The 26,508-nt window shown below is 46.0% G+C and overlaps 1 protein-coding gene across 2 annotated transcripts; it reads right to left on the bottom strand.

Moving 5' to 3' along the window:
* Positions 1–67: 67 nt before the first annotated feature.
* nos1 (nitric oxide synthase 1 (neuronal)) lies at positions 68–24,700 on the bottom strand. Of its 2 annotated transcripts, XM_057032287.1 has the most exons (30): positions 24,475–24,700; positions 22,336–23,093; positions 21,169–21,271; positions 17,937–18,074; positions 15,500–15,645; positions 15,305–15,334; positions 14,463–14,625; positions 14,264–14,355; positions 13,173–13,314; positions 12,941–13,080; positions 11,606–11,780; positions 11,420–11,521; positions 11,148–11,342; positions 10,863–10,948; positions 10,165–10,309; positions 9,073–9,177; positions 8,935–8,993; positions 8,743–8,859; positions 8,171–8,345; positions 7,279–7,417; positions 6,720–6,798; positions 6,415–6,608; positions 6,129–6,298; positions 5,249–5,459; positions 4,770–4,857; positions 4,536–4,657; positions 4,296–4,444; positions 3,942–4,136; positions 3,551–3,669; positions 68–2,575 (listed from the first exon to the last, which is right to left on the bottom strand). In XM_057032287.1, exons 2-30 carry the CDS (start codon positions 23,025–23,027, stop codon positions 2,560–2,562), a joined length of 4,287 nt encoding a protein of 1,428 aa, XP_056888267.1. In that variant the 5' UTR covers positions 23,028–23,093; positions 24,475–24,700; the 3' UTR covers positions 68–2,559. The 2 variants fall into 2 exon arrangements, with proteins under 2 accessions (XP_056888267.1, XP_056888268.1); XM_057032288.1 differs by lacking the exon at positions 15,305–15,334 and having other exon boundaries at positions 24,475–24,698.
* Between the last annotated feature and the right edge of the window lie 1,808 nt (positions 24,701–26,508).

The raw sequence follows: 26,508 nt of genomic DNA, 5'->3' as shown, positions 1-26,508 counted from the left end.
CACACACACACACACACACACACACACACACACACACAGAGGCAAAAAAGAAGCCAAGCACATGATATACTGTAAATGTTCCTCTTTATTTCGAAGTAAATGCAACTCTCTGCAGTGGATGCATTAAATCAGAATAACCCTCGATCAGTTACACAACAAACGTCATACGAGCAGAGGCTGATTGGACCAGAGCAGCAGAAAAATGCAAACACAATAAAGATTAACCTCCTGTAGAATGAGTTTTATTCCACCGTTCGACGCCGAGTGACAAAGGCTGGATAACTTCACAATACAGTCCCACTGACTGACACAGTGCTGGTTAACAGAAAGAGTTTTTTTTTTCTTGTTTTGTTTTAAATAGAATACAAGCAGGAGACAAAATATCACCATGCATTTAGTTAATGCTGCTCTTTTATCCCCATACCTAAAAGATAGGAGAGACACCAGAGAATATGCTGTTTTCAAACCAAGCGGCGTCATAATGCTAATTTACATCATGAAAATACATTCTTAGAAAAGATTGAAGTACTCTTTGCACTTTATACTTTGTCTTTGAATATATATATATTATTTATATATATGTATAGAAGCTATATATGGTGTCAGTTGTTTTTCACGTTTCACGTCACATACATTTTCTCTCTTTTCATTTCACCTAAATCTGTAGGAACAAATTATACAGAGGAGACATTCATGTCGAATGAACCATATTGTGAACAATAAGGAATCCGCCATTCGTCTCCGAGCAGTGAAAACAGCCGTCTCAGAGCAACAAATGCAGGTGTCGCCCCAGAAAAGCCTGTTGTTAATCATGCTGGCGGCTACCTTTAACCAAAGACACGGGAATGGAACAACAGAGACGCTGTGGCAGACAAGAACGGCAGCAGTTTCCTGCAGAGAGAGCGGTCAATAAACAGCGTGGCCCCCGCGCTAATGTATTCAAATCGCGACCCCGGTTCCTCGGAAAGCAGCAAACGGGCGCAGCGGCGGCAGCGGCGTCGAGGCTCCCTCGTGTTCCTGAATGGAGACGTCGAAGAAGAAAGATCTAAACTAAAAGTCAAGTAGGCAGCTTCCTGTTACCAAAACACCATCTGGGAGCCCAGATCTGCAGGCTCGCGTGACTCACGGGGCGGCCGAATGGTGCTTTATTTTAAAATCTGACCGGCTTTTCAAATGAACAACAAACAGGATAAATATATAAAGGACGCACCTGAGCACCCAGATGCAGCCCAAACACGATCTCTATGGCTCTCTCTCTCTCTCTCTCTCTCACACACACACACACACACACACACACACACACACAGGCGTGTTGATGCTACCGAGCAGGTGTCAGGTCACAGTGAAAGGGTGGCGCGTGCACCGAAGGGTCGTGCGGTATCATGCAGAGGAGATAAAGGATGAATTTGTTACACATGAGCAGAGGCAGAGTGGTAATGTAAGGCAAGAGGCAGAGGAGCCACGATGCTGATGGACGTCTTCGACGCAGGACAGCTGGTGCCGCGTGGATCCGAGCAGCAGGGCGCCACAACCCGCCCGCTCCCCTCGGTTCTCCAAAAGGAATGGTGAACTCCGCTATGGACGTCCCTTGTATAGTAAATATGCTACAGCCAAGAGCCAGCGAGCTTAACGCGTAACCGTGGAGTGAGGAAGAGAAAGCGACAAATCCTGCCCATCAGCACCGTCGCCGGCTCACCGATTCAGACCGTTTCAGCCCCACAAAGAGCAAAAAAGATGCTTCCTTTTAAAAGGGCCCTCACAGTAAATCCACAGTAAACACAATGAAGGATCTGTAGCCGTTTCGCTCCAAGAAAGACGCTAACAATCACTCCCAAGATAATAATCACTAAAGAAAAAAGAAGTTTCATTTAAGAATCAGGTGATCTCCATCCATAATATTCACTTTCATGCAAGACCACTTGTTTTTTTTCCCCGCGTTATTTAGAGATCTGAAGCTGTGAGTTTTTCCAGACTAATATATCATTGTAATTGATGGAAAAGATGTTTTTCATGAGATTTCAGATGCCCGTTTTTGGAGCCGTGACAGAACGTGTGCGCAAATATCCGAGCAGAGTGACGCTTTCCTGACATGTACACCTCAGAATCTCTTTGTCAGTGTCAATAATACCAGCAGCCGCCTGGCAGATATACAGAATCACCCCAATAAAAGCCGTTTAGCTGCAACAATAACACAGAGTAGATTATATCTCGAGTATATTCTTGGTCATGCATTCACAATGAGGCAGGTCATCACACGAGGTGCAAACATTTTTGAAACAAAGTGGTGAATTTATAATTCCGCGAGCGTCGTCGACGAGCAAAGACAGATTCTTGAAGAAGAGAACGTTTCCAACTTGCTACAGACAGATTGCAGAGCCCGATAAAAACACTGAAGAGGTATAAAAAAAAAAGAAACATTTCTCTTTGTGGTTTTTTTTGTCTTTTTTTTTTTGTCGTTGGTTTGTTTTTGCAGTACAAAAAAATTGGCACAGTATTCTTCAGCCAGCGCCGCCGCCTCGTCCAGCCTGGTCGTGGTCAGAAAGGCCCGGATTCAGAGACCTATGAGCAGAACACCCTGAGGGGAGACGACAGAGAGATAAAGGCAGGGAAACAGTCGCAGCCAATACTCACTCGGGGAACGGGGGGTTTGATGGCCAAATGTAAAATTCAAGTGACAATTCACACAGGAAGTATCATCAGTGATGCATTTTGCTGGCGCTCGATGAGCCGCGGCGCCGATGTAGGGCTCTTGTTTGGCTCTCACAACGAGCGTGCGTGAAGTGTCTAATCTTAAATATGTGCAGTGGAAACAAAAACAGAAACGCAGAGCCACTTCAGTTCGCTGTAATCCTGCTGGCTTAGAGAATGCCACTGTCGGCAGGTTTCCATGGTTACCCGCTCTGTTTTCATCTGAAGCGGGGCGGCGATCGCGCGGCGCCGTCGCCAGCAACTACAGGTTGCAGATTGCAGTCGGATTTACACAGACGCTCTTCGGAGACGGAGGCGCTCTGATAATCTGGCCGGTTTGGATAAAAATCCCAAGATTTTGAAGAAATGTGACAGAAAGGTTCCTTATGGGAAAAGATGAACAAATATGACCGCACGTTCTTTAGCTTCCTCCACTATTCAGGCATTCAGGTGTTAAATGCTGCACGCAGAAAAGGAATATTATCATCAAAGAAGCCTGGAAGATGGTTAATGCACTCAGAACTGAGTCACCACAGCGTCAATAGAAAATGGATAAAGTGGTAGAATTCTCCATATATATGTGCTAGACGGGAGTGAGCTTTAGCTAGCTATAGCTACGGTTGGCAACACAACGCCCGCTGCCTGTGCCGCTTTGCCATTATGTTTCAAATATCTCACCACATTTATAAAGCTGTGTAAATTCTGCATGGAGATTTGGTTATAGATACTACCAAGCACTCAATAAAGCCTACATAGGGACAGGGACAACATGCAAACTCCAGAAGGAAAGCTAACACTACGCTAACCCCATTTAACCTGGACCCAATGTATGCAAATACACAAATAGGTGTGAATCACTTACTCATCGGAGTCCTTTTTATTCTCTTCGATGTAGGCAATGGATTCTGACCGAATCCTGTTGGTGACCTCGTAGGTGCGCAGGGTGACTCCAAAGATGTCCTCATGGTAGCGGTTCTCATCCTGTGTTAGGTAGTAAAGGCGAGAAAAGGGTCAATGCTAATGCCGAGATTATCTCCCACACCTACTTTACAAGTCTTCTTCTATGGTTGCTCTCTAAACTACGACCAAGGGAAGGGCAGGTGTAAACATTAGCATGATTAGCCAAAAGCTAATCGGTGCTTTGTCATCCTTCCTCTGAGGAAATACTCGCTATATTTTCTTGCCATACATTCACACTGTCGTGTTGGCGCTGCTGCTTCAGCGATGAACAGCACCGCTACCATCTGTCGTACCCGAAGCTTGCTGATGAACAAGCCGGCTTCCTCCAGGCTCATGTTGCCCTCTTGCTTGATGATCTGCTGGACGTTCTTGAGAACATCCCCGGCCATCGTAACATCCCCGCACACGTAGATGTGTCCTCCCTCCTCCCTCAGGCACTGGTACACCCGCTCCGACAGCTGCTCACGCAGTGCATCCTGCACATATTTCTGACAAGGAGACAGAGGGAAAATGACAAAGTCACACATGGAAATGAAGAGAGCAGAAGATCCAGGAGACCACTGAGAGGCAGGGAAAATGAAAAAAGTGCCATTTGTCAATTTTGTACATGCTGTGTTAAATTATGGACATTTAAAAGCTGTTAGTACCTTTGGTTTGCCGGGCTCTCTGGAATAGGCCGTGTACAGCTCCTTGAACACGTTCTTGTTCTTGGCTTGGATGGTCTCCTCCTTGTAGATGTGGTCAATCTCAGACTGTCGACAGCCAAACACCAGGATCATTGGGCATGACTCGATGCCTACAGAGGGGTAAAAGAAGAGTATAAAGAGTTGTTATACTGTACATTTGCTCTAAATACGATGGAAATGCAGCTGATGAGGGGATCTCACCGTTGTGTTCAAGGTCATACAGTCGGTGTTGCCAAAAGCTCCGGAATGGGGCGATTCCGGTTCCCGGACCCACCAGGATGCAAGGTGTTTGGTTGTTTTTGGGAAGCTGGAAGGATGGAGCACTTCAAAACAAAAAAAAACAATAAAAATCTCGTTAGTAAAATGTCAGCCATGCAGGACGATCCCACCCTTGTTTGTCAGTACAACCTGGAAAAACTCCCCACTGATATTTACCTTCGGACAAAACACGGCACCATCTCCCCCTTCTCTATCCTGCTGAGCCACGACGAACACACTCCATGGTGGATCGACCCTGCTCCATCTGAAAAGGATGGTTGCCAAGCAAGATTTTACCTGTTTCTCTTCACTTCTGCTCTTTAAGTGCAAAAAAAACGGCCCCGAACCTGAATTTCAGAGCAAAGGTCCAATTCTCTCGCTCTCTTACTCAACAGAAATTGCTATAATTCAGCCCAACTATACAATCAAACCTACATGTAAATGCATATTATATGTGTGAGATGAACGTAGCTGTGAGGATATACTGGAAAAATGTGACGGGTACTTCAGCGCTAGCAGTGAAGCTAACACCAAATCCCCAAATGCTGCTGGACAGACTGGGCAGTTTCCTTTTATTTGGGTTATTGGATGTTGAAATAAGACCTATTCACATTATATTAGACATTACATGTGTGATGGACGCAGGAGTTCCTCACCTCTGGTACGGTAGGAGACCACAGCAACCGTGAGGTGGATCTCTCCCGGGTGCAGGTCTGGAGAGGAGCTGATGGAGTAGTAACGAGGCTGCAGCAGGGGAAGCTGGGAGAGCAGCAGCGTAGAAGGCATCTGGATGGAGGGGAATTCCTCTAGAACCTCCACAAGGGTGGGGTTGTTGTACCACTTCCACTCCTCATACTCCTGCAAGCCCTGTGGACGGAAGCCAAGGAAAGGACGGAATTACGTGAGCAGCCATTGGCAGGAAAACACAAAAATCACCATTTGCTGGGTGTGTTTGTGTCAGCGATGACAGGCTTGAACCAGTGATGAGTAATGATCATCTTAAAACTGCCTCCTGACCCCTCTCGCATTAGCATAAGCTGGCTACAGCTATTAGCCTTGACAAAGACGGACGACGGTGTTTTTCTGCATATTGTTAAAGTTGTTTCCGTCTTACACATGACAACAAGTTTCTGGGCGGATAAGTAGAAGTTCTTGTCCGACCAGGCCTGAACGTTAGCGCGCTGGTAAAAACGCTTCTGCTGTCGGGGGCACTGCTTTTTTCCTCCATCATTGTCTGGTGGTTTGGTGACAGCGATTCCATATATAAGCATGAGTCAGCGCACGGCCTCAGTCAGCCTCTTCCACACACTGACAGAAATCAAGAGTGAACTGTGGGAGGCACAGCGGGGGGGGGGGGGGTGCTGGCTTAAATGCTCCAGCTCACTCCAAATGTACATATTTGGATCAACGCAAAGCACGTTACAGGCAAAAGAGAGTGGCCTGTTGTTGGCCTGTTGTTTTAGAAGTGGCTATGCTAATTGTGTGAACACTGTCTTTTAGCCTGTATTTCTGAAGAGCGAATGTGTGAGGACTTGCCTTGCTGAGGACCTCGAGTTTCCGTTTCTCTTTCTCATTAGTGGCCAGAGCAGCGAACTGCTGCAGCAGTACGGGGCTGGGCGGGGTGGTGATGTCCAGGAAGTACTGGAAGGCCTGGTTGATGGTGCAGGGAGGGACCCGAGTCTCATTGGTCCAGTTACTTATCACACCTGAGGGGAAGAAGGTTGCACACGACAGGCATGGATTGGAGTAGTGAGACGCAGATTTTACACCATAAATTCTCAGGATGCACACTTATTCCATGCGGTGCCATTGTGTCACCCACCCAGGGCAGTGTTCCTCTCCTCTAAGAACTCCACTTTTACAATCTGATTGACAGGCGGCGCATCCTCCAGCTTATCTATGAGAGCCGACACCAGGTCCTCGTGGTTGCCAGGGAAGATGCCCAGATGGTCTCCTGGCTTGTATTTCAGGCTGTCTTGGTTATTTGTGTCCAGCCGTACGAGAATGGTGGAACGACTGCAGAAACAAGTGAACCCTTTGGAGAAGCGACTTCATTTTGTGCCCGTTGCCGTTAAGTTCGCACCATGTTGACATCGAACAGAGCAGATCGCAACAGCTCCAACTTACTTGGATTTCGGACTCTGTAAATTCTGAGAATCGAGCATCTTTGCTGCGTGGACCTTCTTCTTGTGCACGGCGTACAAAGCTGTTGGCAGAACATCACACGTGTGCTTTTAGAGGCTAAAAAGAACCGTCTCTCCTCACAATTAAAGTTCAACATACAGTATTTTCTGATTTATGACGCTCGTCTGTATTCTAGCAGCTGTTGTTCCTGATGTTCCAATCTCATTTAAAGCCCCAGAGCGCTATGAAAGACTTGGAATTACATAATGCAAATCAGGGACAGGAGCCATCAGTCAGTTTCAGACCTTGTTCTTGGGTCGATCGACCCCTTTTGTAGAGGGGTTCTTTAAGCTCAATTGCTTTACTATTCTTCATGCCAGAGTGGAGCCAATGTGCTGCGCACCAAACAGTGTAATGAAAGAGTGAATGGCTTTAATCAATAACATTACCATCGCTCATCCAGATGCATTGTGGTCATTTCACACTGCAGTGCATATTTGCCTTTATCGACCCCCTCCTGTAAAACTTATTTCATCTGCCCCCCCCCTTCATGATCATTTACCTTTTGTGAGGCTCGGCGCCTCGGCCGTGTATGTCAGACGGAACTTGTTTTTCTTCCAGCTGCGGTCGTTGCTGATCAGGGAGTTGTTGGCCTTCTCGATGTTCACGTCATCGCCGACACAGAACACGTCGCAGGCGGCCTGCGTCACGGGAAAGAACACAACCCTTCATCGACTCAACAGGGGCCAGCAGAGTCTCCCCGCGTCTCTCTTTAAACTTTGGAGGGGACTGATAGGAAAGCAGTATTAATCCGATAGTTTTGAGTCCAAAAAGGTCCCGATCCATTGCTCACCAGGTGGAATACATCTGAGCAAATCTAAATTACTAGATCTCAAACATACATCAGAGCAACTATTTCATTTTGAGAGTTTTTTCTATTTATATCTGAAACTTTCTTTCTCATTCCTACAAGACCATGATTAGAGTTTCTATTAGGTCTGAGAAAATGTTTTTTCCCCCTTTTACCAGAGGCTAAAGTCTAAAGTGATCACATGGAGTCTCTTGATGAGGTCAACACCTCTGAAGCGGTTCTGAACCAGACCCTCCCCATTAAAACTGTTCAAATATGGACGTTCTTCCTCATGATTGTTGCTACTGGGCGAGTGTTTGGGCTCTGGTAACACGGATCATAAGTCTCAGGTGTCACTGAACAATGTTTGGTGCCAACTGCTGCGATCAAGAATACAACTGACGGTAACTGCACACAGTTCTCTCAAAAATATTACTCGCAGGCTAAAATTATAGTGATTCAAAAAACCTACAAAATCACAAAAATAGTAGTAGTGTTGATTTTACACATCACCTTTGGGGATTATCAAAACTATGCAACAGTAAACCTTTGACGTCCAACATCCACGCACCACATACAAAGTGTCCGAGCTAATGAAACCGACCTTAAAAACCTTTTTCGCCCAGGTTCTGAAAGCCTCCTCTTGTCCACACAGCTCATCCCCTTCTCCCATGCGTAGGATGCGCTCCCCCCCGAGCTCTTCAAACAGCGTGTCCACGGCGTGGGCAAAGGCGCAGAAGTGTGGGTAGGCTCTGGATCCAAGGCCAAACACAGAGAACCTAAACAGAGACACACGAGTGAGGGAAGAGCTGGAGCGAGAGAAGCAGCCAAAGCCCAAACATAGACATGGCGGCGGCCTTCCCCACGTCAGCAACTCTCTCCTCCTTCTGCCTTGAAAAGTGGAAATTCAGCAGACGTGTTTCTGAATAGATGCACCGTCTGGTTTTAGATGAATGCAAACGCTCCTGCTGGAGCGGATAAGTCATCCTTCCTCTGTGAATCAGTCAGCCCACATCAAGTTCGGTCTCCTCTGGTGCTTTAACAGGTCAGCAAACTGTCTGATAACATCCGTCAGCCCCAAATTGCTTCAGAAGCAAGAAAGTCCTGACAAACCGAGCGAGGTTTAAAATTCAATCTATTCCCCCCTCAAAAAAAAGAGAATGAGAGTTTATTAACCTGACATTGGCCAGAGGTCCGGTGCTTTCAAAGTGAATCTTGGCGTCCGGTTCGTCACTTGAGGACTTGCGAGTGTCGGAGTGGGAGGACACGCTGTTGAAACGGACCTTGTAGCTCCTGAAGGGACGGAACAATCACTGATGTAGTTACACTGGAGGGAGGAGGGAGAGGGGGAACCAAGACTGGACTCACTTTCTGTCTTCTATGTTGGACGTCGGCTCCCGCATCTCCATTAAGGCGGCTCCAAATTTCTAAGAGACGGGCATGACTCTCAGTGAACTGTGCCTAACATCAATTTAACCTGGCAACGCTGCGTCCTCGTGCGCATACCTCTCCGTTCTCAGGGGGGTCGCCGTTGCCAAACGTGCTGGTCACCACTAACACCAGCGTCTCATGCTCCAGATCCACCACATCATAATCGTCCATAGACATGACCTACGGAGACGACAAAAAAAAAGAATTAGACGGCTCACGGAGGGGGAGTCGTAAGCCTCCACTTGTGTAATGATGGTGTTATTATCACTCTTCTTCTAGACACACACTCTTCACAGATGGCTTGAGACTGTAAATGAAGGTTGAACACACAGAAGCTAGCAGGAGAAATTGTAATGACCACCCTCTCCTCGCCTCTAACGAGATGATAACATGGTGCGGCGCACAACAACCGCCCGTGAATCACACCTTTCAGCGTGGTATTTCTCTACCGTGGCATGCATCTGACATGGCTCGCGCGCACGCGCATGAGCAAAGGCGTGAAGAAGACGCAGGCTTTAGCCCCACGACAAGAAAAAGAAAAGCGGGGGGGGAAAAAGCAAAAGAAAGAGCCACGGGCATTCATCTGTGCCTCAACACCCACTCACACATCCACACACTTGAATGTACGATTCTCTTGTTTAGAGATTGATCATAGTCATGGAGGGGGGGGCGGGGGGTGACGGGGAATGAGTTATGACATGGAGGAAATGCACAAAGTGGTTGACTGACGTTCATCTTCTTCTCTCTCTACCCCCAACACACACACACACTCACACACACACACACACACACACACACACACACACACACACACTCACACACACACACACACACACACTTCCGCTAAACTGATTTGCACAGCCAGAGGTGCCTCCGGATCTGGTCTTAAACCACCGCGCCGCTCAACGCTTCAGTGGTTAAATTTTGCCTTCCACCGGCGGCGCTTCGCTGCATGAGAGACGAAGACGAATGTGACAAATGACACATTTTGTTCTTCTACCCTCTCGTCAGTGTTCTCAGCTGGCATCTGCTCGTCTTTTTCAGCCAGAGAAGAGGGAGAGCGGAGGGCCGAACACCGGCCGCAGCGTGATTCTTTTGAACCCCCCCACCCTCAATTTTTCGTCCGTTCTGTGCCCGACTGCTTATCAAAGTGATGCAACCTGGTACCTTTGGGTCGAATGCGTGCTTGAAGATTTCGCAGAGAGTTTTGGCGTAATCCTGCGATTTTCCCGTCTCGGTGGCGAACAATATGGTGGCTTTGACTCTCTTGGCCATTGCGTGACCCATGAGTTTGGCTGAAAACTTCACCGCTCTGCAAGGAGGGGGGGGGGGGGGGGGGTTAAGAAAATGAACAGTTAGAGCTAAAATGGGCATTCAAATTTCAAAGAGGTTCATTAAATTACATAGAGCATAAAACCAGAGCTGATAACAGATTTCAAGGGGATCATTTTTGTTATTTTTATGTCAAAGCAGCAGATAGATGACGATTAGAACCCAGACCGTCGTATCCTCAGGGAAACTATATTAATAGCAGGACAAATGCATGCATGAGCGCATGCATAGTCTGATAAAACCCTGGAAAAGCTTTGATTACTCCCCCAGGGGCTGATTGAATAAATCACATTGCTGAGTGCTCCAGCTTGCATCCCATGTGTCTGACTTCTTTTTTTTTTCCAAGAAGTCGATGACTTCGTTTGGCCCTGGATTATCACATCCGGCTGTATATTACATATCAGGTCCGGGGATTAGGGATTTAACGTAACAATGAGATTACGGATGCAGAAAGAGGAAGATGAGAAAAACAAATAGCCACTTCGGGAACACCGAATGTCCGCCTTGTCTAATATTTCTGTTTGCGCGCTCACTTGGCAAGCTTTTTGAATCCAATGGCTCGTTTCTTTGTGGGCGTCCCGTTGACTCCTTTCCACACATGGGTATGCCAGGGATCAAGCTTTTGCATATGGGAGAAGAAATTAAGAGTTTAGATGCAGTCTTGTATCTGTAATTCACAATTCCATGCATCCCTTTCCTTCTCTAAGGTGCTCAGTTTGCTTTGTTTCTAACAGGAAATGACTTTCATGGTGCTCTCTGTGCGCCTGGTTTATCAAGCACGAGTGTGTATGTGCAGCTGTGCTGAGGGCGGCGGTCACCTGGTACTCATAGGAAGGCGTGAGGCGGTAATTGAGCATTTCTTGGTGGAAAACCGGCGTGATACTTCCGGACATGGGAGGCACAATCCACACCCAGTCTCCGGGGCAGCCGCCTCGCACCCGGTACTCGTTCTCCATGTGCTTCATGAAGGACTCGGTTGCCGAGTGATGGTCCACTATGGTCACTTTGCATGACTGAGAATGAAGCACAGAACTGATGTGTTTTCTTCTCGAGGGAGTTCGACGGGAGAGCTCAAGGTGGGAATGTTTACCTGGAAGCTGTGAAGGACGGCGATGTTGACCTCCACCAAAGCCTGATCTTTCCAGAGGGAGGAGGTCTTTCTGGTGTCCAAGCCCATCTTGTTTGCAACCTCCTAAGCAGTAAACAGGGAAATATTGCATTTAACTACCTTGTCTCAGTCTGCATCTCTCTGTAGTCCAAACGGGCTGGACGTTACCTCCAGCATGTTGTAGCGGGACGTGTCGCAGAAGTCCCTCACGCCGATCTCTGTGCCCATGTACCAGCCACTGAAGGGACAGGCAGTGAACTCCAGGCCTCCGATCTCCAGCATCATGTTTGAGACAGCAGGGAGGGCGTACCACTTGAGAGCCAGTTCTTTGAACCACTCATACCTTGGAAGGGGTACAGGAGGAAGAGCTTACATGCTAGCCCTTCTGGCCTGAGGTCATTTAAACTACAGCTTTACATTCTGATAAGATTGTTTGTTAAAACATACATTAAGTAGCGACACGTAATTATCAAAACTGTCAGAAGCTAAGGTGGGATCCCACATTATGATTGGTCCACATATAATTATATGGTTCGAGTTCATTCAAATAGAAAAATGATAATAAATGATAAAGTGAACTGCGTTATATAGAAATGATCTAATTCACAGATTGTTTGAGTCGACTCATCAAGAGAAACAAGGAAAGTTTTAGCCTGAAAATTATAATAAATAAAACAAGAATAATAAAGGGAAGATGAAAGCAGCCATCAATAAAGAGTGTTGAAATGAAATTATCTTTGAAAATTGAATTTGTAAACCGGTCAAAATATACAGCAGAAAACTCCCCCCCCACACACACACACACACAACTCTCAACCCTTCAGGGGTACTCTCAGTACATTATTTGCAGAGCTGGGTATAATCTCGTGCAATAATGGGACACAGTCGGTGGTCAAGCTACCGTGCCAAGATGCTTCCAGAGCTAAGGGCCAGTTGATGGCGGGTGTTGAGCAGGAGTTGCCAATTCCAGGGACAGTTTGGCAAGAGCAGCAGTGTGTCAAGGGATGCTAAAATGCTCTCTGTGGTGTGAACCAATGTAATGATAGCTCTGCCTGCATCTGTGTTTGTGCTAGTCGGTGAAAACCGGAGCAGTTCTATTGCCTTCTTCTTTAATGTGGAGATGTTTTCAAAGGTGACCATGAATATTTTAGATCCCAAGGATATTTTCTATAGTCACAAGTGAAATGGTTAATTTAGCAGTGCAATATAAAGATGATGAAAACCAAGCAGGAACTTGAGACCTCAGTAATGGGCACCATGGTTACCACAAAAGCTGGCATAGCAACTGAAAGTACGGCCCTTTGTGCTTTCAGGGAATATTCAGAACAGTTGGAATTGGAGTCATGCTTCTTGGCAGAAAGGTAACCTATTGTAGGAAATGTTATTATAAGAAGTGGGGGCGTGTGGCTGACTCTTTTATTAGGACCCTGCTGGGTTTTTTTTATTTATTGTTTTGCTTTTGAGTATTCCGTCCACATACAAGAAGGTAACTACCGTACTCACTTTGGGTGTATTATTGGCACCTCCAGGACCAGGTCTTCGGGGATCTCAAACAGCTCGGGGTCATTTCCGTTAGCTTGCAGGAGGAGGGGCAGAACATCAAAGCGACCTTTTGGAGCTTTCCATCCCAGCTGCATGCAGATCTAATGGCGACAGCATGTTAAGGGTATAGAGGGATAAGATGTTTCTTTTTAGTAGCTGTGGGTTTAAACTACTGCTGTTTTTTTCCTCGCACCTCAGTAAATTCAACATTAGCAGGGTCCCCCAGGATCTGACCATCAGGCTGTTTGTACCCAGCATAACGAATCAGCTGACTGTTCCACACTCGAAAGTCATGTTTGCCATCTGTCCTCGGAGGAAATATGGTGATAGCTGACCTGCAACAAATCAAGGGCCCAAAAAAGTCAGCGTCGTGCTTAGATAATTGCAATTATTACACCCTAAATAGAACATCTCAGACTGTGGAACTTTTTCCTGACGTAACCATCATCCAAATGTGCCGCTGTTGTTAATAGATGCTGGACTAAAGTACCCACAGCAAGGCTGAGGCTCAGCTACCTTTGGCCTGCTCTAAAATATATGACAGTGGTGCTTTTCATGTCATAACCCGGAAAAAAAGTGCTAATGCTGCTAAGCCGTTTCTAAGTCGCCGAGGAGGGAGAGCAGCTGGTGTGAATCTGGGCCAGTCGCACCAGCCCTCTACATCTGCACTGAACTCTGCCTGAATCTGATCTTCTCAATCTGGTGTAGCCACCGTAACATTAGCGGTAATAGATCATTTACAACGTTACAAAATTTAAGATTGACCACACAATGGATCCGTCCTCTTTTATCATCTTAAGATCATCTACTGCGGTGATTTTGGCGCCCCGTTAATGTTCTCACCGTCCATCTGTGGGCCAGGATAACTGTAGTAATGACTCACAAGCTATCCATCACCCACGAAGTAAATGCGAGATGTCACATGTGATTAGGACTTGGCAGGAAACCCAAGCCATCGCTACGCAGGTCTGACAAATGTGCGCTGGCTGGCGAGGTCCGCCGCCTCGCTGACAGAGGCAGCGATTAGTGCTGAGGCGGTGACAGACAGACAGGCAGCAGATAGTGTCAGAGACCCCTTTCAGAGACGGAGAACACACACATGACAGATGGGACGGCGGGTCAAGTCGGGTTAGTCGGGCAAGGGAAGATGGACAGCTGGAGAGATGTGCAAGAGCACTTGAAGGAACGGGAGGTAAGTTGACCAAAAAAGCAAATAAAAGATGGCTACATACATCAGGTTTGTGTGCACGCATGCCTGTGTGGGTGCGCGTCTCTGTGTTTTACCTCAGATTCCCTTTGTTGGTAGCGTACTTGATGTGGTTACAGATGTAGTTGTACATTCCATGAGCTGTTGTGCAGTCTCTGGCATCAAAAACCTGGAATGTGAGCGCAAGAGTTTTTCCATTGTTGTTCCAAAAAGACCAGACTAGATATAAAAGATATAATTAGAGCACCGTGCAACAAGATTATAGGCGTCTTTCACCTGTAGTTTAGACCACTGGATTCTTCCCACACAACGGGCAGCATTCCTCCAGGCATGTTTGGCTCCATAAATCAGTTCTGTGTCTTTCAGCTGGTAGGTTCCAGTCGCTTCAATCTCCTTGGTCACCTCCTCCAGTCTGTCCGTATGGGCCTTGGAGCCGTACCTGCAGTCACATTACAGACAGGCCTTAATTAGACTCCACAGCAGAGCTTCAAGCCAAACCAGAAAAGCCAACTGTAGTTAGAATGGCTGCCTTAGGCTCGGCAAGCTAGCCAGTTTGGTTGGAGCGGTTAGCATAAAGAGTTCAAGAAGGGCTCGGCCACTCGCTGTTGTTCCATCCTGGTAACACAGCGGTGCAGTTTTTCTCAGCAAGGACTCACAGACTGTCCTGTGATGCGACGATGTTTCACAGAAAGTAGAGCGACAGTAAACCGATGCTGCCCCCCCATGCACCGGGAGATCCGTGTGCGGGGGGGTGGGGTCATCATCTTACACCCAGAGCTGCTAACATGACGCAGAAAATCCAAAAACTGATATTGATTGTGAACCACGTGCAGCTGAGCGTAAGATGAGGGTCAAAAGGCTTTTAATTAAAGAAAAGCTGAATCAATATGAAAGTTTGAGGAAACGGTGCACAGAAGTTCTAAACTTCAGGTGTATCCGGAGAAAAGAAAGGTTGTTTCCGGATCAAGGAAAATCATTTTTAATGACCTCCTGAAATCCATGAGTTTAGAAAACCGTTACCTCAGACTTTAGTGGGTCTGATTAGCTCAAGAAAAGTCTTGTTTTGAATGCACCTGTTTTCCAGTCACACTCAAACCTTCATCTGGTCACTGTCTTACCCATTTTCCAAATCCTTGCCCCCGCCTTCACTGTGATGTGGAAAGGTTTACACGTTAGGTGCTTTATTTCTCACAAATGTGACATACCTGCGCTCCAAACGCCACCAATCCCCTTCTCTGCTCCTCACCCAGCTTTGATTTTAAGTGCTCAGAATTACATTTGATAACGGAACGGACGGAACGGACTGGCCTTACCTTTTGATGGAGGTGTAATACTGGTCAATGAAGTCGGTGGCCAGTTTCAGAAGCTCCTCTTTGCTCCTGACCTCCTCCGGTTTGCGGGCGTGCAGGTTGGGCATCATAAGGGAGCCGTAGCACACGTTCTCGGGGCACATTGGCGTCTGTAAACAAACCATTCTGCCCATCACATCATCACATTCAAGGCTCACACAGGACCGACAGTCACCGACTCTCTTCCTTCATTAAACAGAACCTAAAAGAGCGAAAAAGCAAATATGAAAATATGAAACTGGAGCTGTTCGTGGCTGAAGGCAGCTTCGTGTGGCCAGTGACACATGATGAGAGATGAAGTCGGCTGTCACTTTGGTTTGCTTAAAAGTTTTCACCAGCTCAAACGAGTGAGCGGGCAGCAGAAACGATAGATGGAACGGGTCAGCGAGGAAATTTGACAACGAGCCTGCCGTTAAAGTCGCTCTTTTAATGCAGACGCACACATTGGTGCTCTCTCTCTCTCTTCCCCTCTCACTCTCTCTAGATGAGGACCATCCAAAATAAACTTCCTCCTCTTCTCACCACTGACTCAGACCTAATTTATTAAAATATACCCATCGCAGCCAGAAGGGGTTTAAAAAAAGGATAAAGGGTGTATAACAACACGAGGCTGGAACAAAGCCGAGGCAGAAAGACACGGCCGACGTAAGATAAGTGAAAAAAGACGTGATGAGCAGCACAGGGAATGTTAAAAATAAAACAAAGGAATCACTTGTGCTGCAGCATGTCCGCTCATCATACTGCTCCGGGCATTCATGCCAGCCAGCTGTCCTTTTTGAAACAGACAAATCAGCCTCCAATATGGCAGCATCTGTGATATATAATAAATCTGAAGATGCCACAACAGGCCTTTCATTGGGATGCAGAGCCCATTTGATAAGTCACCAAAGTCATTTGGCTGCTGTTTACAAATGGCTGCGGCATTTCGGGGGGTGAATGCTAACGCGGTTCACCTTGTGCTCGACGGGAACAGGTGGCACAAGAGGAAACTTGATTGAAATTTCACCACCAAGCCCGAGATGAGGGGGAGATGATCTGGGATAAGGAACCAATTCTCTCTGTTGATTTTTTTCAACAGCCATTTTCACTTTAAACAAAGCTTTGGGTCATCTCGTATTATCTTTATAGGCTGCTATTGGCTGAGGCTGAAATGTCTGTTAAAGTGACAAAGGCTGGCTGGGGTGCGTGATTAGTATGACCACGGTCCCGCAAAGGTGAGCTGAGTTTGTCATTGTAGAAGCTTCTGAATTCATGAACGTTTAAGGCCGATCAATAGCCGGTTAAATCTGCTAACAATTAACAACGGTTTTGGACAGTAACTCCAGACACGACAATGATAAAATTAGATAAATGAGAAACATGATATGCCCATTTATAGGCTATAACTGCAGTAGTTTTCACAGCACATGTGATATATAAATAACATGCGATAAGAATAAGGAAAGATGTGACTTAACATGAAACTGATTATAGACTGAAGAATAAACTTTGCTTGCTTGTCTTGTAATGATTTTGTTGTTTCACTTAGCGTTAGCAATGTCGGTCAGATCAAGACTAATGGGTGACAGCTGAGGACATGTTAGCAACATGGACCCCACATATATAAAAGTAAATAATGTTGTTTTCTTGTGTTGTTTTGCACTGACGTGGAAGCGGAGGGCATAAAGTGACAATTAGCAAACAGCAGTTGTTATTTTCAAGAGCAATAAGAGCATAACCGGATTGATGAATAGCTTTTTCTGCTTTCTTGAGCCCCTCCTGGCATAAATTGAAGGCAGTATAAAAATATCTGCCAAACGTCACGTCGGATTTCTCACTTTCATGAAAATGCTGCGTAACAATGTGACTCAGCGAATGACCCTGTGAGTTGTCCCCATAAGGTAAGTCCGTATTTTCTCTCCCAGTGGTTCATTGTTCAGCAGGCGCTAACCGCTTAACACCCCCAACACCCCCCCAGCCCACCCCATTTTTCATTTTTGATTGTAATGAGCTTAATCGCCAAAATTTGGGAAGCGAAAGCCGTCTAATGCACGAGTGGCAGAGTGTGAAGCGGAGAGGAGACGTGCTGCGATGTGCTATTATTCTTCAATCTACTTGACTTGCAAATGATGCGTTGATGAGTGTGCACACTTATGTGCTTCCAGTCAACCAGGAGACTGGAAGATATGCACATCAGGGCTTATAAAGCATTGACCCAGAGATGGAAAGATGCACGTTGGCGCCCTCAAACCAAAGTCTCGCTGCTCTGTGAAGACGTGAGCCTGTTGGCAGCCGACAGTCGTCTCCCGCATTCACCTTTGCAAATCTCAGCTCTGAGTCCTCTCCATCATTCTTCCCCTCTACCAGATGGTTCCTTCAGCTTATTACAACCATTAATGAAACACATTTCCATGCCTCTCACCTTGGTGGAGCTGTTGTGTAATGTGTCATTTTGGATGGCGCCGGTCTCCCAGTTCTTGATCTTCAGGAAGCGAGGGCATTTGGAGGGGCTTCCGTTCTGCAGGGATTTAGTAGGTGAGGTCCTGGCCTCGGCAGGAGGCTGCAAGGGCACAAATGAGTCATTATTGCGTGCTTTTCAACCGTGCGCAACCTCTGGGATGCATTTAATACCAGCTGTTTGACTCGCAGTGATGCCGAGGAAAGCTGAAGAGACATTCGATCTCCTCACGGTGCGGCGCTGGATAAATGCCCTGATTGGTTACCGACTGGTAAAGTCAATTTGAGCAGTTGTACAAAGCAATGCCAGCCGTCACAGCTTGGTGGACTTTCGTTTGAGAGTTGCTTTTGTCTATTATGCTTGAGTCTCTCTCACAGACAGCAACCACTTAGATTCTCCCCAACCAATGCTGTTCCATTTCCAACTCCTATTGACTGATGAATGCCTGCAATTTAACCTGAGCACTGGCTCTAGAGAAAAGCACAGTTTGATTGCCTAAGATCAGAGTAATCAATCCCCATGGAAGCTCTTTCATAATATCCCCCAGCATCTGTAACGCACAGCAGAAAAGCCTCTGAACAACAGCGACACAATCCCTCGGCTCGTGGGGCCGATGAAAAGTGGGAATACCGAACTTCACTGTGATTTGCTGTCTTCAAACAGTTGGAGAGGAGTGAGGTGGACTAAATTACGTTTGATTTTGCACAAGGAGAGAAGCAAAAAGAAAGTTTGAGGTCCTGTGCCACACTGACGGGACAATTTGTTTCCACCAAAATTGAGGAAAGAAAGAAGAAACACATAAAAGAAAACGCAACAATCTTAGGATTTGAAATGAAGCTGAGAAAAAACACTTCAGAGAATGATTCTCCAACATCAGAAACACCTAAACGGGTGATTTTATCTCTTATTTTTAAAGTCAGAGTGGAAATGCAGGAGGGAAGAAGGTCTTCAATAGAATTTCGGTTAAAAAGAGATTCTAATTTGGACTTTCAGCGAAGAACCCCCAGGTGACACTTCTGAAAGGACAATTCTGCATCACTGAGAAGGTTCATATGACCATAAACAAAGGACAGCAGCAGAAGCAGCGTGTAGCTCTCTTTTCAGGTTCTATTAGCTCCCACATTTGGACAGCCAGTGCTAAGAGCACAGCATGATAAATCCTGCTGGACTGAAATAACAGAGCGGTTGAATCTTACTAGGAACATAGTCTGAAAGAAATCTAATAAATATACTGAAAAAGGGGAAACCAGATTGTTCCACCTCTGCGGCGCATGTAAACACTTCAGCTCTTATCCGACCCTTGAATGGGCTGGAAGAAAAGAGCATTTTTTGCTCATGTTTTTTCAGAAGTCCATTCTCATATGATGGACAATAACATTAGCATTTCGGCTTGTTTTAACTGATATATACAGATCACTGCTAGTATGTTTCTAACATGTTTCTACAGCATCCTGGAAAACAGAACACAGGAAAAGTAAATGAAATAAAAGTGTCACATAAAGCACTGTCCATCTTCATTTATCACTGTAATGTTTAAGTAATGTGGGAACACACAAAGGCGCATAAAATAATAATAATAACAATAAACATAACAACAATAATAATAATACAACTCAACAACACTGAATGAACCAAGTTTAACAGATATGTCTGATCCTTTGTCTGTGGTTGCTAAGTAACAAAGCACATTTAGTAACAGCAAAGCCTTCTTATAATTGCTGTTGTGTTGTGAATGTTGCCAGAAGACTTATCAGCTGACATGTTTAAATACCATCACGTATCAATGATCTGTCCTGGTTTCCAGTATCAGAGGAACTGGTTAATGACTGGAACTGATCTCAGGGATAACAGAATAATAGCATTCTTTAAGGGATGCCGTACTGGTTACATTATCACCCCATTTTGACACATGAAGCAACAAGATTCACCAGCTAAAGAAAGCGCATATAGGTGGGAGGAGGCGCCGAGGCACAGGTGAGGCTAGGCAGACACAGGAACTACCGACTCACAAAACAACGTAACTGCATAGAAATGAACAGGATCAGATATTTCAACACGTATAAAGAATCATCAAGACACCAGATCAAAGGATCAAAAAGCAGGGGTGAAAAAAGATATTGGAACCAATGCAAAAAAAAAGATGAATCATCTGACGGGAAGACTGATTCCTGATGATGGATGATTCCTGATGATGGATGATAGCAAATTCAGCTGTTTTTATATTGGCATCAGCATTATTAAGCATGAAACGACAGGCAGGATCTCACACTGCAGTCTCGTGAGCGATCCCTCGCCAAACTGAGAGTTTGTCTAAAGGCTACTGACACGTCGCTTAAAATCTCTGTAATTAATCCCAGAGAGTTAAAAAAGAAAAAAAATCTTGGTTTCTGGGTTTCGCAGACACCAGTAGTGCAACCGGTGCCCTACAAGAGCTACTGGAACAGTCTCACACATGCACAAGTATATTTCCTGAGTGTGAAGCGCGCACACACACACACACACACACACCACACACACACACACACACCACACACACACACACACACACGTCCTCTTCATCCACTCTTAAGTGTGCATCTTCCAGGTCCAGCCCTCCGCCCACACAACAAATAATCTCCCAAAGATTCACATTAACTCTCTATTCTGCAGGTCTGAGGGGCTGAATCTTTTCAGCAGGGGTCACATTTGTTGGAGGGGATGGGGGGGGGGGGGGGGGATCAGCAGCTGCACACATTCATTATGCACCCTGGAGTAATTTCACCTCTTCCGGTCCCATTGACACGGGCTCAAGCGACGTCACAAGTGGGTGGATAATGCAGATCATGTGCAGATTACGACACTATCCCTGTCAGTGACTCTCCGACCTGTGAGCGGACCCTTCTGTGGGAGAGGCATAAGCTGGATTTAATGCTGCGCCAGCTTTCCCCGGAAAGAGCTAATGCCCTATGTGATGGGATCTTAGGGAAAAGCTTTGCTACTCTCTGCAAAGAACCAACACAGATGTAGGCACTGGGTTTCTAGAGGCACGGAACGCGTTGGACGTTTGGATTATTGCACAGCTGGGCAGAGACAGTCGTGGATTCCAACGTGTTGGACAAAAACACAGCTTGATTTAGATAAAGACATGAAAACAGAGACATGTGGGAATGATGGGAATTAAAGCAATCATGTTTAATGGAGGCAGACAGTTTTTTACCTTGTCATTGTCGGCGTTCTGCGGCACACCGGGCTCTTTTTCCGGCATTTTGTTCTTACAGGAGTCCAACTGCAGAGATGTGTCGATTCCTACACCAGCGCCCCTGGGAGTCAAACAGTTGTAGGTTAGGTTTGTACCCGCTAACACCCGATGCAAAGCAACTCGCGTTCTAAATGTTAGCGCCAGGTGCCAAACTTTGTGAGTCCCAGTGTACGGCATCTTCTAGCAAAGTGACATACAGTATGTTACATGTTGCCCAAAAGCACCTTGATCAAAAGGTTGACATGTGTTAGCAGGTTTTCATCCTCATCCACGTACTCCAAATGAGCTATTGCTAATGCTTTGATACTCTCATATCAACAAAATCAATCGAAATGTATTCAGGAATGCGTGGAGGGTATGCAGGGATTGGTCAGGAATGGAGTGTTGAGACTGAGTCAACGAGACTGTGGCCTCAATCTGATTTCAATTGGCTGTGGGAGTACAAAAGCATATAACCGGGATGCCGATATGGTTCATCCAGAGTTTGGAATGGAATACAGGCTCGGACTGTGAAGCCTGATGAAAGTATACCACAGAGTGAACAGTCAAAAGGACAGAAAAAACCTGTAAAGCCAACTCTTTTGAGTCTCCATCAAACCCTTTTGCTTCCTCAACACTTGGAATGCTGTGTCAAAAGTGTCACTCCTCAATACAAAGAAGCCAGTTAATACGTTCTTTTTCATGGGAAGCCTTTAAACCCTTCGAGTCTTGCTTCCCTCCCCACCCACAGCTGGAACTTTGCCCCTCTGTCAGCATCTGAGGTTAATTTCAACATAAAATGCTTCACTTTTGCTTCTCTGATTTGTGTTTTCGTTTTTTATCTCGCAGTATGCAGATAAGTGTTCTTGGAGGGGCCCGCTATAATTTTAGACCGTGTCTTTGATAACTAACACGGTTAGGTCAGGTAGTTCGAGGATTTCAAGGTGAGAAAGCAAATAAAAGGACACGCTTTCAATCAGAAGACAAGTTATAGACTCTGGTGTCAGCTAATAATCACCTCGTTGAAGGGCTCTTGACCCAAATCTCGGCCTTAATTCTCGCGGGGCTCTATAGCCAACCACACCGAGCAGGGAAACAATCACAAAGACACTACAACGACGACATCAATATCACGACACAAATTACCAGGTCACTTGAATCTCGGCATCTCTTCTCCCCACATGCCTCTGGCCCTCTCCATTGATCTCCTTCTTGCTGTTTTTGATGAGGCGCAGCACTGGTTCAATCTCCTTCATCAACTCATTGTTGTCCTCCAGCCCGTTACACAGTCCCCGGCCCCCGTCCCTCAACAGCAGGGGGTCCTGAGCCTGCACGCTTCCTTTTTGCAGTGGAGAGGACAGGTTCTCAATGGCCCTGAGCTGGGACTCCTTGTTGACCTGCTGCCCTGGCCCGAATGGACCGAGAGGGGAGCAATTCTCGTAAGACTTTGAGGCCGGGAAGATGGGACGCGTGACCCGAACTGTCCGTTGGCGGCCATCTCCGGATATGGTTGTTTCCAGGTGCGTGGTGAAACCCTCTGGTCCACGGAGAATCAGCACAGCGTGGCTCTCTGGCAGCACATTCTTCAACATCTCCAGGGCCCTTTCGTAGGACAGATCCACCAGGGACTTGTTGTTGACCGCTAACACGATGTCGCCCACTTGCACCAGACCGCACTCCTCGGCGGCGCCGCCGCGGATGATGTCAGACACAATGACAGGGGGCTTGGACACCCTTTGTTTTACCAAAAAACCAAGACCACCAACTTTTCTCTTAAAAAGGCGGACAGAGATGATGTTGGGCTGCAGTAGGCACACGGAAGGCTCGGACTCTTGCATGGTGCCTGCGTTGTGAGTGTGTGTTAGTGACTATTAAAGCAGTATAATGTCTCCCCAGGGCTGTTTCTGAAAAGAAATAGAGGGAGGCAGATGAGGGGAAATGGGAGTTCTATTAATTTGAGAGTAAATAATCTTCACTGCATGATGTGTTTACAGTCCGTCAAGTGGGGAAGGGGGGGGGGGGGGGGGGGGGGGGTCAAGGTGTCTTTAAATGAAATATTATGCAGGTAATGAATTCTTGTTGGACAATGTGTCAGTGTTTTTTTTTAATTGTGGTTATAAGCAAAAGACAACAGAAAAAAAGGAAATGAATACATAAAATGATTAAATGAGGAGATGACAAGTTATAGCGCGCACGTACACGGACGCGTATGCCACTTTTCGTGCCCCCCCTCCCACACACGCACACGCACACACGCTCCGCTTCGACTGTCCTCCGATATTCTTGATATAAGGAAAAATTAAATGTATATTCCATTATCCGAAGAACCGATTTGGGTGGAGGCGCCGGGGGATGTGAAGTGGGAGCGCGATCTCTTCAGCAGGTGGGGGGTGGGGGGTGGGGGGGGGGGGAGTTCACAAATACAGACCAAACCATCCTGGAGCATGGGAATCATTTCAGCAGGCGGCCCTTTAATCCTCCGCGGACGCGATATTACCAATAACCGCTGTGAATATTGATGAGAATGTGCTCAGAATATAGAAATTGGAAACTTTCTTGAAAGGCAGCCGCTTGTAATATTCATAAATATCTGCCGCACGCCGCTTTCAGCTTCAGGATACGGTTAAGCGTGATGGAAGGGGGCAGACCCGGTGGCACATGCTTTAAATGACCCAAAGTTCTGGAGCAGTGAGAAGCGTCACCTGTTTATCGCATCCCGCTGGATGTTCGGCTTCAACACTCGGTCTCACAACCTCCCCCAAAGGGACATTAAAAACCAAACAAAAGACCTTCCGGACACAGCACAGAAAGGAAATAAAATCTGAAATCAATGAGCAACTTTAAAAATTGCATTTGCACACAAAATGCACCAAAAACACCAAAAAAACACCAAAAAAACACCAAAAAAAAGGCACAATAAGAACCAGAAGCAGGTGCGTCTTCCGCGCTCAGCATCTCTTTAATGCGAGACAGGTCAACAAGACAAGCATGAGATGGAGGTGCGACTAAGAACTAAATTGGTGCATATTGTAGGCCGATTTACAAAAGCAACAAGTTTATTTTGCGCATAAAATATGATTATTATTCATATAATTGCTATTATAATAAATGTTCAACCCCTCTTTTGTCCTTTAACCGACACATTATTTCAAACTAATTCATCGGGATTAATCAGTGATTAATGCTGATTAATTAATCTCTGCAATCCAGTTGAGGAATTTTAAAAGGCAACCGATTGAGGAGTCAAACAATCGTAGTGCGTTAAAACATCCAAAAACAACTCACCGGGGACACCAAGCTCGCACCCAAGTTGGTCCAAAAGTCCTACTCTGCCGCGACTCTCCTTTGGCGGCTGCACAGGTCGATCTTCTCCCCAAAAGCCCGTCTCCAAGTGGAAACTGATGCGCTCTGCCTCTCTAGAGACGAGGCACGCTTGTGCCGTTCCGCGCACCGTGGCGCCTTATAAATACAGAGCAACGGGAGATACAGTGACGAAATGGGAGAGGGACGTGCGCGGACATTTAAATAAAGTGGGGGGTGGGCTCAGCTTGGTCGACTATCGTCATTGCTCAATTTGCTACATGCCCGCTCCACCTGGAGTGCTGCTGCTGCAGGATGGCGGAGGAAAGGAAGGCGCGTCATAGCGAATCCGTGGTTAGAAGGGCAAACGTTTGGTTAAACACATCTGCAAAATGATACACTCTTTTTTTATTATCATTTTAATTAATCCGATTCATTTTAGTAGTCGTACTAAAGCAAGCACCCAAGCACGCACAGCAGAGCTGACTTTTCCTGTCTTGATGGATCCATGGGTAAAGTTTCAAATCACCTTTTTCTTGAAATTTCACAAAAACCTTAAATAGATAAAGACGCACATTAGAAAGGAGACAATGGTGATCTTTACCTGGGGGAAGCTTCCTCACACGCTTTGCTCCGAACCTGGTTGCCTCCTGCCTTTAATTATTTCCACATCTTTATTTACCACTCAGATTCATGATCCGCTTTGCCCTCATCAAATCTTGAATTTGAGTTTATATTTTTGGTTTTTTTGACTACAAAGTCTTCTCTTTAAAAGACTGCTCACCTGTTGGCATTTACCTATAGAAACAACCCATGGCTATATTATTACATACGTATTTCCAGCTGTCTTATTTCACTTTTAGACCCAGTCCACTGTTTTAAGATCACATTTTTGCTGCAGGAATAAACTGTAAAATCAGTTTAGGCGCTGTCTAATCCCACAATCACGTCCCATCATGTCATCACAGTGAACATGAAAGCCTGATTCTTGTTTTTAATTCAGTACAATAGCTGGTGAAGGCTGCGTGATGGTTCTGCTGACCTCCAATTGTGGTCGGGAAGGACGAGAACGGGACAAGAAAATCTATTCTACTTTTCCCTGTACCTGGGTGTGTAGGTTTGTCCCATTCTCATAAACAAATATGCTTTTTTTTTAGTGTCTTGTTTATTTTTGGCATTTTTAGGCGCAAACAAGATGTTCTGGGGCCACGCCCTCTTGTGGAACAACAACAACAATAATAATAATAGTAAGAATAAGAATATAGTAATTGAAAAGGTGCTCTCAGGGGGTCAGGAAGCAGGGTTCCTAACTACAGGGTTAACAAAGCAATTTGGCAGGTTTCTCTTTAAAGGAAGGAATTGCACCTATTTATCATAATGGACTAAATTTCGAGTCCTCTGGTGCATGTTGACATTCAGGTATTCCAATTATTTAGTTCCAGGGTGGAATAAGGTAACCAGGCGGCATCCATTGTTAACTTTCGTACGATCGATGGCGTTAAATTACCTTTGGCCTTGCTCCGCTTGCACTTTTCATCGTGACGCAGTGGACAGCAATGCAAATGACTCCTTATAAACATAGTTAAGAGTAGCAGAATCTTCATCAGGGATGGGTCTTTGGACACACAGTCGTTCCAAGGTCGGCCATGTTATCATATTAATTTCCCGCTTGTGTTGTACCATCTGCCTTCTCCTTAACCCGCACGCCACATGGATAAAAGCCCCTGCTTAGCCCCGTTACGTCAACCGCACGTTACACTCCCCGACTAGATTTAATGCTGGTTTAATTATCTTCACCTTAATGATCAGTTACCTTCTTGGTAAGTACAGGTGTGTACATGTTATGTAGCCCCAGGTGGAATTCTGTTGCATAACTATTGCATCTCTTCACGCATGCACCGATGCCCCAGTAGGATCGAGTGAAAGTGAAAATAACAGACTTGAGCACAGTATGACTGTGACACTATGACTCTTTCCGTTTAGTTGGGTTTATTAAAAATTAACTTCCCGGAGTAAAAG

The sequence above is a fragment of the Takifugu flavidus genome, chromosome 5 (assembly GCF_003711565.1).
Source record: "Takifugu flavidus isolate HTHZ2018 chromosome 5, ASM371156v2, whole genome shotgun sequence".
In the NCBI taxonomy this organism is placed as follows: Eukaryota; Metazoa; Chordata; class Actinopteri; order Tetraodontiformes; family Tetraodontidae; genus Takifugu; species Takifugu flavidus.
Note: the sequence above shows the minus strand (reverse complement) of the source record. Positions and strands in the feature narration are given on the sequence as shown.